Source organism: Equus quagga, chromosome 11 (assembly GCF_021613505.1).
Source record: "Equus quagga isolate Etosha38 chromosome 11, UCLA_HA_Equagga_1.0, whole genome shotgun sequence".
Lineage (NCBI taxonomy): Eukaryota > Metazoa > Chordata > Mammalia > Perissodactyla > Equidae > Equus > Equus quagga.
In genome coordinates, this window is record NC_060277.1 from 91,470,977 (window position 1) to 91,484,553 (window position 13,577).

The following is a 13,577-nucleotide window of genomic DNA, read 5'->3' on the forward strand; positions in this document are numbered from 1 at the left end:
GTAGGCGTTTGACTATCCTGCTTCCAGGGAGCTGGCTAAAAATAGTAGCTCCCCCTGGAAACACCGTATCATTCAGCTCCGTCGCATTGTCCTGGGATTAGCTGTCTTTGCACACATTGAACAGTATGAAACATTTTTCAGGTTTCTAAATAAAATCTAATCATAGGATTCTTGGTTCTTTTAGTCTACAGAGTAGCAGAGCTAGAAAGAACCACGAGAGATTATCTCGCTTAGCCCGCTGTTCTTTTTGCTTGACTAATGGTGAGGAAATTCTGCCCATGGCTGGATCTCTTTAGTTCCATTTCTCTGTTGAAGTCCAAAGAAAAATGCCTTTGTGATGGGCTGCTTTCCCAGTCAGATTTTAAGGATTAGGCTGGATGAAGAGTCATGAGAGAAGTTTCATTCAGTAAATTACACCTTAAAAGGTAATGATAACTTTGAGGCTTAAGTGAACACATAGCAGGTTGTGGCAGAGTATTTGACAAAGTCTCCTCTTGGATAGGCTCTTAGTTCTAACTGAGTTCCTTTTTGGATTCAGTTTTTTGTTATTCAGCAGGAGACTATGGAAGTACAGAAAATAAGTGTTTTGAAGGCAGCTGTATCACATTTACACATGCGCTTGGCACGCAGTGGTGCCAGCAAATGCTTGTCACACGATTGGAAGGAACCGCCAGCCACTGAAGCCTCTGCCCTCACCTTCTCTTCTCTGTGTCCTCCTGTGCATCTTTCTCCCTGCTCCTTCCCCTCTCCTTCTCCTTCCCTTTCTCTTCCTTCCTTCTTGTCTTTCTTTCTTCAGACCCTTAAATGTCCGTAATATAAAACTAAAGTGTATATTTCATGATTAACGTATTTGCTGAATAAAATAAGTCTTCTTCATTTTACCAATTAGGCAAGCTGAACATTTCCTAGATCTTCTAAAGGAATACTGCCACCTAAATTCACTTAAATTTTTATCCTTCTCGTTAAAAGACTAGTACATACTTAAAAAGTATATTAGAAAATTGAAAACAAAATAAAAATGGTCCATAATCTTATCACTGAGAGATCACTATTAACAGTTTGGCATACATTTCTTTAAAAACTTTAGTTTCTTAATACACATATAGGTAGATACTATGCGTGAGTATTTATGAGCTCATGTATATAGTAATAAAACAAAAATTGGGTCTTTATACTCTATTGTAACCTTTGTATTTTACTGTATTATATCATTAACAGCAATATCACTTTAATGGTTGTATAATATTCCTTCTTATAAATTTGCTGTGATAAAAGCCATCACTTATTATGCACACGTGTGCCCGGCACTGTCAGGTGTTTCACATACATTGTCTCATTTCATCAATGTTACCTGTACATCAGTGCCCTGTTGGACACTGAGATTATTTCTGTTTCCAGTTTTTCTACTGTTATAAATAATATTGTCATAAACAACTTTGTGGCCAACACATCCATGGTTATTTACCTAAGATAAATCCCTGGAAATGGGATTATTAGGGCAAAGGAATGTGCGCATTTTTAAGACGTGGTGGTGTGTGTCACAAAACTGCTGTCCACAGACACTCTTACCAGCTGCGCAGGACAATACCCATTTCCCCAACCCCTTCCAGGCCTAAATATTAAAGTCCTCGCTGATTTGGTAGGTGAAAAATGGTTTCTTACTGTGTTAATTTGCACTTAATTAATTGCTAAGTAAGTTTGAACTTTTTTTTATATGCTTGTTGGGTGTCAATATATTTTCTTTTCCAAATTGCTTGTGCCTTTTCTGTTTTCATCTTTCTCCATTTCAGTGTTTGACTGTTTCTTATTGTTTATAATAGCTCTTTATATATATTTATGTATACTCACCTTGTTTAACACTGATATTAAAATACTTTCCCCTGATTTGTCACCTGCCTTTTAATATTGTTTATAATACTCAAATTGGGAAAGCAGCTGGATGATGGAGCTGGACAGACCTGGCTCTACCACCCACTAGCAGTGTGACCTTAAGTGAATTATGCAGCTTCTGTAGGCCTCTGCTTGGTTTCTCGGTATTAAATAAGGATGACAGCAGTACCTGAGAAGACACAAGGAGAAGGGTTAGCTTTAAAGAAGAAAAGGGATAGCTCTTTGCAGACTGGATGAAACCACATTTAGAGTGTGTTTTGGCGGGGATTAAGGCCATTGCAGAAACTGAGATTGATTGGGCTGTTTCCTTGCAGTTAAAGAGAAGTGAGGCAGATCTTATCTAGGGAAGCTGACCAGCCCTCAGGCAGGGTTTCCTAGGATGGTGTGGACATGGGGTGAGTTCAACACAGAATAATGGCTGATTCTCCTTGTACCAGGCACAGTGCTAGTGTACCAGGCTAAGGGTTTTGCCCTCAAGGAGGTTAAAGTCCAATGATAGTGATGGTCGTTAATAATAATAATAATAATAGCACTAAAATGCATTGAGTGTCTGCTATGTGCCAGATACTGTTCTAAGCACTTTCTTTGTCTTTTCAACTTATCACAATAACCTGTTATTATCTTCATTTTTCACATGAGGAAACTGAAGCTCAGAGGTTAAGTAACTTGTCCAAGGCAGTTTGACTCCAGAACCACAGACTTAATGATTCTGATGTAAATTTAATGTAGCAAGTAATAAAATGGAGGGATGCACAGGACATCATGAGGGCAAAAAGCGGCATCCCAGAATGTCGCTCTCAGCTTCCAGAATTTGTCATTGTACTCAAGCAGATCAGGATCAGAGGGATTGATTTGTGCTAAATAGTCTTAATGATACAGAAATAAAATTGCTAATTTATCAATTTACAGTGAAAAGGCTGAGTGGCAAGTGGTTCTGAACGCATATGTTCTTCGGTGAGCATATTCTTTGCCTAAAGAAAAATCTGTATTAGAAGCTAAATTATAATCAGAAAATTGTCAGGGACAGGGAATTATAGCAAAGGAAGTAACTGAATGACCTTAATGAGTACCATACTTCACTGAATCCAAGAAGCCAGCAGTTGTAAGACAAACTTAATTTATATACGTCTAAGGAAATACTGCAAATTAAACAATGATGTGCCATTCATAGTAAGGTATTTGTCAGTTTCAGAGATGTTAATATGTAGGGGGAAATGCATGTCTTAGAATTAACAAATATTAATTTTTGAATATTAATTAGTAATCTACTAAATGGAGCTACTGTAGTTAACAAGACTGAAATGGTCCCTAGGTTCACACAGTTTATAGTCAGGTTGGGGTGATAGACAAGCAAGGCATAGCAGTGGTTTGGTGATGAGAGCGTAGTAAGCATGTGGAACTAAATGAAGTTGGCCAGAGTTTCATGGATTGGGGGCTGGGGTGGGCAGGGGTGTGATAAGACGAGATACTGGAGAGCAGAAAGCTGGTACCACATCACACACAAAAAACAGAAGCCACGTAAAAACGTTTGGATTTTATTCTAAGGACAGTGGGAAGTTCTTGAAAGGTTTTAAGCACAGTGCAACACAACTATCTGAAAGTTCACTCTGGCTACAGTGTGGATTGGAGGGTGGGGAGCAAGAATAGAGATGGTGAAACTAGTCAGGTGGATATTGCAGTAATCCAGGTGAATGATTGTGATGATATGGACTATGATAACGGCAGTGGATGAAATTACAGTGATAGACAAGGTAGAGTCAATGAACTTGGTGATTGATTGGATATCAGTGGTGTAGGAGGGAAGAATCAAGGGTTAGTCCCAGATTTTGGGCTTGTATACCATTTATCAAGATAGAGAATAGTGGAGGGAGTAGCAGGTTTGCCAGGAAGGATAATGAATTTAATTTTGCACTTGTTAGTTTTGAGATATCTATGGGACATTCAAGTGGAAATATCCAGTAGTTGGTTGGAGAGATTTAGGCTGGATATATAGATATATGGACTTCTGATGCTGCTCAAGGAGATTCGTCCTGAGCAGACTGGAATGCTTGTGTGCATTGGCCAGATTGCTTTTTCCCTTGAACAGTGCAAAAGACAACTAACTAGCCAAATCCTCGCTCTTTTCTATCTTCCCTGCAGATTCTCTGTCTTCATTTATAATGGTCTTTCTTCAGGCTCATTACAATACAGTTTCTTACAATCAGGTTAGCCTTATCTATATGTAGCAGGTCATATCTTCAAATGTATCGATAGACGCCCTTTTCTAGTTAGCTTGGTGGAGTTAGCTGTTAGTATATCTCTCAGCCACCCATTTATCTGCTCCTCCTTAAAGTGGGCCATTGTACAGGTGGTTGATTTCAAATGTTACATTTTGATTTTTCCTTATTATAGCCTCATTGTAATCTTACCTTGAAGTTTCAGGGAAATTTTAACATTAATTATTAGCACAATTAGGAGATGGGACCTAATGAATAATGAGAGTTAGAGGTAGGTGAGATTGTGGTTTTACATCTGGCAAAACAAATGTGGAAAATTTAGTAAGACATCAAGAAATGAGTAAAAGATTATTAAGCAGTGAAAAGGATCCATTTTAATTTGAATCCATAGGTTTTTGGTAGGCCAGTTAGAGTTTTTGGTCCTTTTATGGCAAATCATTATAGCCTAGAAGGCTACAAATGAGAGATGATTAGAGAGATCTGAGCACATAACAGAAAGTTAAGTGTCCATACATTCAGTAAACTTTCAATGAACACATGCCGTTTGCAGATAAAGCGTCTAGTGCACCTAAGAAGTGACTAGTGAATCAGCTGTAGAGTGTTGGCTCACGTTAGACTAATAATTCAAAGATTAGGTTCTTTCACGCTGTCTCCTAGGGCTGTTGGGAGTGAAGAATACTAATTCTGGAAAGTCAAAGTGGGAGGGGTCCAGGGAGTGGATAGGTTGTCAAGCAGGTGTGCTTTGAAAACGTTTTATTGTACTGTAAGTCATGTTTATTTTAGAAAAACAGAAAGTACATATAAGCATAAACAATAAAGTAAAACATCTCTCATAATCCCATTACCTAGAGATAATCACTGGTAACATTTGTTATATTTCTTTCCATATTTTTTCTCTCTATATTTTTCATTAAAAGTGGATAATTCCCTGCGTACATTTCCATAGCTTGCTTGTTTACTTAATAGACTGTAATCTTAATAGATTATAGATTTTCATGTTGTTACATTTCTATACTTATTATAAAAGTATAATAATCTTATAAAAGTGTAAAAATATTATAAATTTTTAATGGCACTTTCCGTTAGATAGGTATACCATAATTGACTTAGTCAACTCCGTTTAACGTAGTTTGAAGTTTTTAAGGTAGTTGGAGGAAACTGATTAAAAGGAAGGAAAACAGCTGGGCACAGAACTTATCTAGAAGGATGAGTATGAATCACAGTGAAGATCCTCGCAGCGGCAGTTACTGAATAATGAAAAGCAGAGAGAGAACAAAAATATGATAGAAAATAGTCCTGGTGATTTTGGAGAAAACGGCTCCCTCCTGACTGTTAATCCAGTCTCTCAGGGAAGCGTGGGCTATTCTGGCTTCCATGGAAGGAGGGCAACAAGAGATGTCGGTTTGCAAAGGCAGAGAGAGGAAATAACGACTAGGTACAGGTAAACAGGTGTTTGCTGCTAGTATAAGAACGGGTCCCAAAGTGGAGGAAAACAGTAAGGAAATAACATCCCTTTGTGTATGCAGGAATGTACAGGGTGTTGAGGCGGGAAACGCTATGGTTTCCATGTCAAAGCGCAGACTCTGGAGCCAGACTGCAGAGTTTTCAATCCTGGCTCTCCACGCCCTGTAGAACCTTGGGCAAGTTTCTTAATTTCTTTATCAGTAAAATAGGGATAATAACATACCTGCCTTATACTGTCTGTGGTCTGTGGCTTGTCGCCGTGAGGATCACCGAAGGTTCCTAGATGTAAGTGATTAGAACAGTGCCGAGCGCACAGTGAGACTCAGTACACAGTAGTTCTGTTATCCAGAGTAGAATAAGGACATCTGTTAGACAGACGGGGGGCAGTAAGTGAAGTGAGAGCAAAGTCTCTTGTAGCAGGAGCCACAGTAAAGACACAAGCTCTGCACGCTGAGAACGGAGGAAGGGGTGGATAAGTACAAGCGTGTGGCCACTGAGGCACACGTGCGTGGTACTCCACACCTCACCACAGCAGTCCATGTGAAGTGATTAATGGACAAGTACGTTCAAAAATCATTTTGTTTCCCCCCTATAGCCTGGGTATAGAACCAGACAGACATAGCATGGAACTAAGTGATAAGTCTGAAGGAAAGTTAGGAGGCTGAAAGATTAAGTCCTTAAAGGGAGGTGGGAGGAGGGCAGAAGGCATAAATGGGGAGACCTTTGTCTGGTGGCAGATGGAAACTAGACTTCTGGTGGTGAATATGATATAGTGTATACAGAGGTCGAAATATAGTGATGTACACCTGAAATTAATATAGTGTTATAAACCAGTGTTACCTCAAAAAAAATCGAACCTTTAGAACCCAAAGCTAGTTTCCTCCCTAAGTTACCCTTAGAACTGTGGGATTTCTGTCTCCTTTTTGACTCATTGGCCCAGTGGTTCTCAACCCAGAAGAGTAGCCCTCCCCCAACCCTCCCCACACGCATGGACATTTGGAAATGGTGTGGGGACGTTTTTGGTTGTCAGAGTCTTTTGGGGACATTTAGTAGGCTGGCACCAGGAGTGCTGAGTGCTCTTCAAATGTGCCAAATAGTCCCACATAATGAAGAATTGTCTGCAGAAATGCCAGCAGCACTCCCGTGGAGAAACAGTGCAGTGTGAAATTTGTGTTGTGGGGTGAGTCAGCCCAGTATTTTCCAAGTCTGGTACCAAAGAGCGAGCCACATGCTAAGGATTATGTGTGAGTGGACATGAAGAGACTTATTTGTTCCACAGGACATTTTCAGCAAAGTCTTACTTTTGGTTGAAATGTCAGAAATTGCTTACAGATTAACTTTGCCTAAATGTAGAGACAGAGATTCATCTGTGGTTTTAGTTCCCTTGAGCACAGGAAAGCCATTGGAACAGTTCTTCATGTAGGACAGGAAGGATCATTCCTGAAGGGGCCTTCCTTTTTTTTTAACCAAGCCCAAATGGTAGGTTGTATGTAAGTTTGACTTGTGTCCGCTCTTATTTAAGTCCCAACTTTGGGAGATGCTTCTATGACTCTTAGAGTATAAGATATCATAAGGGAAAGGAGTGGTAATCTCCGTTTTTAATACGGAGAGTAACATGAGCACATAATTACCGCCCAGTATGTTAATCATTTTTTTGTGTCTGTGTTCATCTCAGGAGAGAAACCCTTTATCTGTGAAATCTGTGGCAAAAGCTTCACCAGCCGCCCCAACATGAAGAGGCACCGCAGAACTCACACAGGCGAGAAGCCCTATCCATGCGATGTGTGTGGCCAGCGGTTCCGCTTCTCCAACATGCTTAAGGCCCACAAGGAGAAGTGCTTTCGGGTGACCAGCCCCGTGAATGTGCCGCCTGCTGTCCAGATCCCACTTACAACTTCCCAAGCCACCCCAGTTCCTTCTGTAGTGAACACACCCACAACCCCAACTCCTCCAATCAATATGAATCCTATAAGCACTCTTCCCCCTCGGCCCATCCCCCACTCCTTCTCTCACCTCCACATCCACCCACACCCTCACCACCCGCACCACCTTCCTATCCCTCCGGTCCCACACCTCCCCCCACCTCCAGCGCTCTTTAAGAGCGAGCCTTTAAATCACAGAGGCCAGGGTGAGGACAACTTTCTTCGGCACCTGGCAGAGAAGAACAGTTCAGCACAGCATCATTAACATCCGTCTCCTTCAGTGTGTTCTCCACGTGTCGTGTGCCCACATGTGAGCTTGCAGAGAGGGAGTTGGTGAGCCTTTCTGCAGCTGTCGGACTCTTCTCGGCCTCCACCAACAGCTTTGTCATTGTCTTGGGGAATCAACGCATCCAAGGGAATGAACAAGAAGACCACCTTGAGCTCACAGAGGGGCTGCCGTCCAAACCAGGGGAACCACCGAACTAAAGCCCAATGTGCTTGCATTTTCTGGTGACTTTTATAAATTTCAGATACTCAGACTTGTGGAATTTTATAATTTCATATCAGCTGATGAGGTATGCTTGCTTTTATATCCTGGACTTCTCCTCAAAGAGGGGACAGGCCCGGTTTCCTTTGTACTAATCGGGAAGGCTGTGAGATTAATCCAGAGCATTAATTGTATCACTGTGTATCGTAATGAATTCTTTTCAGCTTTTGGTGCTGGCTTCAGAGTTGAGCTAGCCACATTTCACAGTATATCAAGCATTATAGAGAAAGACAGAAATTTTCTTCTTTGTGTAGCTCTCCTAACGCACTCTTTATTTTACTACAGAAATTATTTTAGAGTTTTTGTATAGACTTCTTTAGTAGTCTGTTTCTAAAATGAAATGTATTTCAATAAGCGGTGTAATTTTTTCAGTGTAGCTGGACCTATGTTGTAAAATAGAAAAAATTTTTATAATCATCAAAATGTGATTCTTAAAGATGCATATAACTTCTGTAGTTCAAAGTTATTCTTACATCCGTACAACTCAAAGGTGCTTCAGAGACTAGATGTATCTGGGAGGGTCTCCAGACCAGGTTACTGCAAAAATGAGGTTTTGCTTTCAGAACTTGGCATAAGTCCTTGGTAGTTTTTTAATCTCTACTTAACACTCAAGTGTCTGTTAGGCTCACTGACATGCTTCTGTCCTCCATGTTTCATTGGTTCAGTTGGTCCATTCAGTGGAATCATTTGCAGAGGGTTGGGCCTTTTCCAGGGCAGTCACCTAAAGCTTGCATGTTTTGAAAATCTGGGGAAAGCCAGTCGCTGTCAAGAGGAGGAAGTGATGGAGATTGTTTCATCTCCGTCACGTCTGACTCTCACTTCCCTCAGAACTGTGTTCGTGTCCAATCTTCATGGGATGACACATCGAAGTCTCATAATACACTGCTCTTTTTGAGGTTGCTTTATTTTTCTAGAATTGTTATCAAAAAATAGCACACTAAAATCACAAACATGATGTTGTGGATGGTGGCTGAGAAATTTGGATGAGAACGCAAATTGGTTATGAGTTTTAAAATGTCTCTGAGATCAGTGGATGTGTCCACCACTCTGCGCTGTTTGCTGTCGGGAGGGAAGGCGAGCTCCTGCATTTTGCTGCCCCGTCCCCTGCAGATAGTTGCATGACAGCAGCATTGCTGGGTGGTGAGAGCAGCATCCCCAGTACCCTTAGGCACGTCATTTTTTCAAGTTTGGGGAACTTCTAAAGAGCACGATAAATCAGGAGCTTATTATAGAAAGGCTGAAGAGAAGGGCTAACATATGGGTTATGTTTAACTGATCAAATTTATCTGGACTCAGCATAGCTAAAAATTTTGTATTTTTTCTTCTGAGAGAACTGAGTTCCAAAGCTCGCCTACTTTCTCTCTCCCTCCCTCCCTCTCTATTTTTTTAATCTTGAAGTTTCTTTAGTTTTCTCTCCTCAGGCTCTTAAATCATTGCCTGAATCAGAACCCTGGCTTTTATTTATTTTTTATTTTTTATATTAAATGTGCAGATATACTTCAAGCACTTTTCCAGCTAATGAGCTCTGTGGTAGGAAAAAATGGAACTCTTTCAATTGAGGTTTAGTCCCTATTTTAAAAATATCGCATTCTCTGCTAGCTTTTTGCTTTAATATTTCCAAATTTTTTCCTTTGATTATTGCCTTTGTCTTTTATAATGAGCATAGGAAAATTTTGGAATGAGGCAGAAAAGTATCTCAAGACATATACTTTTCTTCCTGTTTTTGGATGTAATTTCTAAAGAATGTCATTTTAAATATATATATATATATATATATATATATATATATATATATATACACATTCTTTGAACACCCCGGTACCCAAACCAATAAGGAAAGTTAATTCCTTGTTATGACTGTTATATCTTTAGTGGCTGCTCCCCCTTACTCCCAGTCTCCTGTGCATTCCATGACAAGTTTGTGGATCTGTACCTTTATGTAGGCATATTATTATTTCATGGCCAAGCCTGTACTATTAAAATGATTTTTTTAAAGATGTAAATTGCAGCTTAGTTAATTGGTTATACCTTATCTTGTCCTAATTAAATTACAATATCAGGCAGCAATTCTGAATTCTAGACTTGAGACCATTGAATCAACCATTTATGAGGTGTACTATAATTATACACTGGAAAATTCAGGTAGTCATCTTTGATTTTTCATTCAAGTGAATATAGCCATAAGAGAATATCTGCTACATAGGAAAACCAGTATTAAGCAAATAATCACCACCACCCTTAACAGAAGCAAAAAAGAATTATTATTTTTTTTTAAATCAGCGTTGTCATACAATACAGTTCTTAATGAAATGTCTTGTGGAATAATCTGGAACCTTGCAATTTTTTTTTCCTAGATAAGTATACCTTCCCTGTCTTGGGATCTGTGGTCTTCAGGAAGACTGCTCAGAACATGACTCCTCATCAGTGTCATATCACATATGAATAATGAAATGAGTTAAGAATATCCGTAACATTAACACTTCTGAATATGAGAACTGCAGGATTAAGCCTTAAACATTCATGTGCATCAGGTTTAACATGCTTAAGACTCAAACTCAGGGTTGAAAATGTGATTGGGGTCCTTTGCCAAAATGAAAGTTGCATTACGTGGTGTGTTCCCTCCCATATACAGTACAGCACCCCGTGACGTCGTCAGAACTTATTACCTACTTGCTCTCTGCTTATGAAAAAAGAACTCTGGAGGAGTTTTCAGTTTCTCAGCCCTTATCTGTACTCAAACAAGTCTTTTAAAGACAACAAAGGCCACATTTCAGCATTATATACATGTCAGATTGAGGTGGTTTCGCATTCCTTAATTTTACTGTGGTGAAAGGCTTGTATGATTACTAGGGTTAAGACCTACTTAAGGAAAATTCCCAAGGACTTTCTTGAGTTGACATTGCTTTTTTTTGTATTGCATTTTTCTGTTCTTTTCTCGTAGTCTTATCATTCAAATAGAAACTCTTCCTTATCCTTAATGAAAGGCTGCTTGCTGCTTTCTCAGATTGAGTCAGGTAGGCTCCGACTGAGTGAGATTTTTAAATTTGAATGAAGAAAATAAGATGAAGAGTTTAAAGGCATGTGGCTTCATTTCCACGTATGTTTGTGATTTGAGTCTTATTTTTAGCAAGCAAGGAGGTCTCCACATAAAACTTTACAGTAGTTCAAAGAAACCCTTGCAAATCAGTTACACATACGTTTATAGTCCACCATTTACATTAACTGTTCTAAACTAACGACTGAGCATGGACGTTACCATAGTCGTACCACCTTTCTAGAAACTGCATTTGTTGGAAGTACCTTTTCATTGTGGTTAGAGTGCTCCCTATAATTTGATTGTCCCTAGTGTACTAACTGAAGGCAAAATACTTTGAAGAGATGCTTGTAAACTTTGAATTTTCTGCTTCTTAAAGTTTTTTTCAGTTTTTATGTTTGTTGAATGGATATGTATGTTTAGCTTACTTTTGATTTCACTGGAAGTTTTAAATTTTGAGGAGATCAGCAGAAATAGAAATCCGTTGTAGGTGTATATATATTTACTCCATCTTGCAGATTTCAGTTAGTGAAACACAGAATGATAGGTGGGGTTTTATTGTTTGAGAAAAAAAAAAGGAAAGGAAAACTGAAGTTAGAGAAACCCTTCTGTTTGAGCTACTGTATAGAAGAGACAACTTTTGTTACATTGCTGGTCCACGTGATGAACATTTCGATGCTGTTTTAGACTGTACGGGAAGTATTTAATGAAAAAGGGGATAAGTGACATTTAAGAGTTTTATCACCTATCCACCATTTCAAAAATCTACTCACTTGGAACTCTTCAGGCTATAAAATTGAGCAAACAAATATTGGGTTTTAATTTTCCTTTGCCTGAACCAAGACAGGAAATTTCCCAAAAGATCATTTTTTCAGGCATGAAAGGTCATTAGCCGTTAGAGATAGTGGCATTACGCAATAATGATACCCGAGCTAGCCTGCTTCTGTCACCTGTAGCATTTGTACTAAATGACGATGACCTTCCAACCCTGGACACTACCTCGATAGAGCAAACTAGAGATCCTCTCTACACTTTCTATGGAAGCCATAAAAGTTGCCATCGATATACCCACTCTCATAGCGATACTTTTATACTCCAGACTTGTTATAGACTTTGTGAGCAGATCTTTTTGTCTTAGAGGATAGGTTTTGCAAGATTCAAAGGAAAATCAAACTCCTTGGTTGTCCCAACTTTGAAGCTTTAGCTTCAGTAAATTTGTTTAAAGAGCCAGATAATGTACCATTTATCAAATTCTTCATTTAAGTCAAAACTATTTTGCAGAGTTGCGTATCTGGAAAACAAACTTCTCTTTCTTGTTCCCCAAGTAGAAGCTATATTGTTGTAAGAAACTACTTATAAAGTGGATTTCTACCTTGTTCCTCGGTGTGTTACTAGGTAATATATGTGTTGTCACAATGTCCCTGGACTTGTTTTTATTTCCTTTGACAGACAAGTGAGTATACACTTCCCTCTAATCCTCTAGTATCTCACTACAGCTTCAATCTCTCTCACTCTACTCTTGAGTGCCTTCAAAAAGCCAGCATCCTGGAACATTCTTTTCCTGCTCTAAATCCTACCTCTGATTATTTCATTCTCCGTGAGTATTGGAATTCACCCTTTTTCCGATTGGGTTGGCTCTACAAACTAGCTAAAACCTTGGCTGAGAATTTTGAACATATTTCTGTTTTGTTCCCCCATGTCATTTTTAGATTACATTTTTAACTTTTATTTATATCTTATTTCTTCACATATTGTATCTTTAGTGATGAAAGATTGTATCCTTATCTTACTCTTCATCTTCTTGTCTTTCACCAGAAGCTAGAAGTTCTTTTAAAATGAAAGGTCAGTGAGTGTCTCTTGTGAGCCTGTGTTTCTCATCTTAGTCTTCTCGAAGGCCCCCTCTTTCTGATTCAGGATCCTGAATGCTGCTGTTGCCATCCCCTGTTCCTATATTGCTTCTCTCGTCCAGAAACGTTTTGCAAGGTTGTACCCATAATTTTATTGTAGTCAAATTAATTTAAAATCTCTCTCTGGGTTTATCAGAAGTCCTTACTGACTTTTCATCTGCCCCCTAGGCTCCCGTCCCTCAGAGACTTCCAGCTACTTTCTTTCCTACTTGTTCTCATCTAATTAATTTAAAAATAAGATTGAGACATAACATATGAAGGATTTAATAAAAAGGGGGTTGCAGTGTGTTCTCCATATGATACGAGCACCTTATTGATGAAACTGTTTTAGCAATTGGCTAATATTTCACAGTCAGAACTGAAGTGTATGCCTCACACAGGTTGCCTGCTCTCTTTCAGTTCTCTTCCAAAACTGAAGACAAACAGAACTCTCTAAAATTAGGAAATTAGATTGCATTTTTTTAAAGTGAATGAAAGCTATTAAGTTGAGTATTTTGGCCTTAGTCAAAATCTTTCCTTTCTGACTTAAAATGTTGTTCCTCTTTCCTTAAAGTTAATACTACTAATACTCAGGTTTTCAAGACTAGCTAATAACCA

At 39.1% G+C, this 13,577-nt stretch overlaps 1 protein-coding gene across 4 annotated transcripts in view; it reads left to right on the forward strand.

The window, feature by feature from the left end:
- ZNF652 (zinc finger protein 652) overlaps positions 1–11,428 on the forward strand; it is a 52,194-nt gene extending 40,766 nt beyond the window's left edge. For all 4 annotated transcript variants that reach the window (XM_046675128.1, XM_046675129.1, XM_046675130.1 and 1 more), the window contains exon 6: positions 7,246–11,428. In XM_046675128.1, coding sequence (XP_046531084.1) covers positions 7,246–7,757 — 512 coding nt within the window. In that variant the 3' untranslated portion in view covers positions 7,758–11,428. The remainder of the gene's footprint in view (positions 1–7,245) is intronic.
- Positions 11,429–13,577: the final 2,149 nt, after the last annotated feature.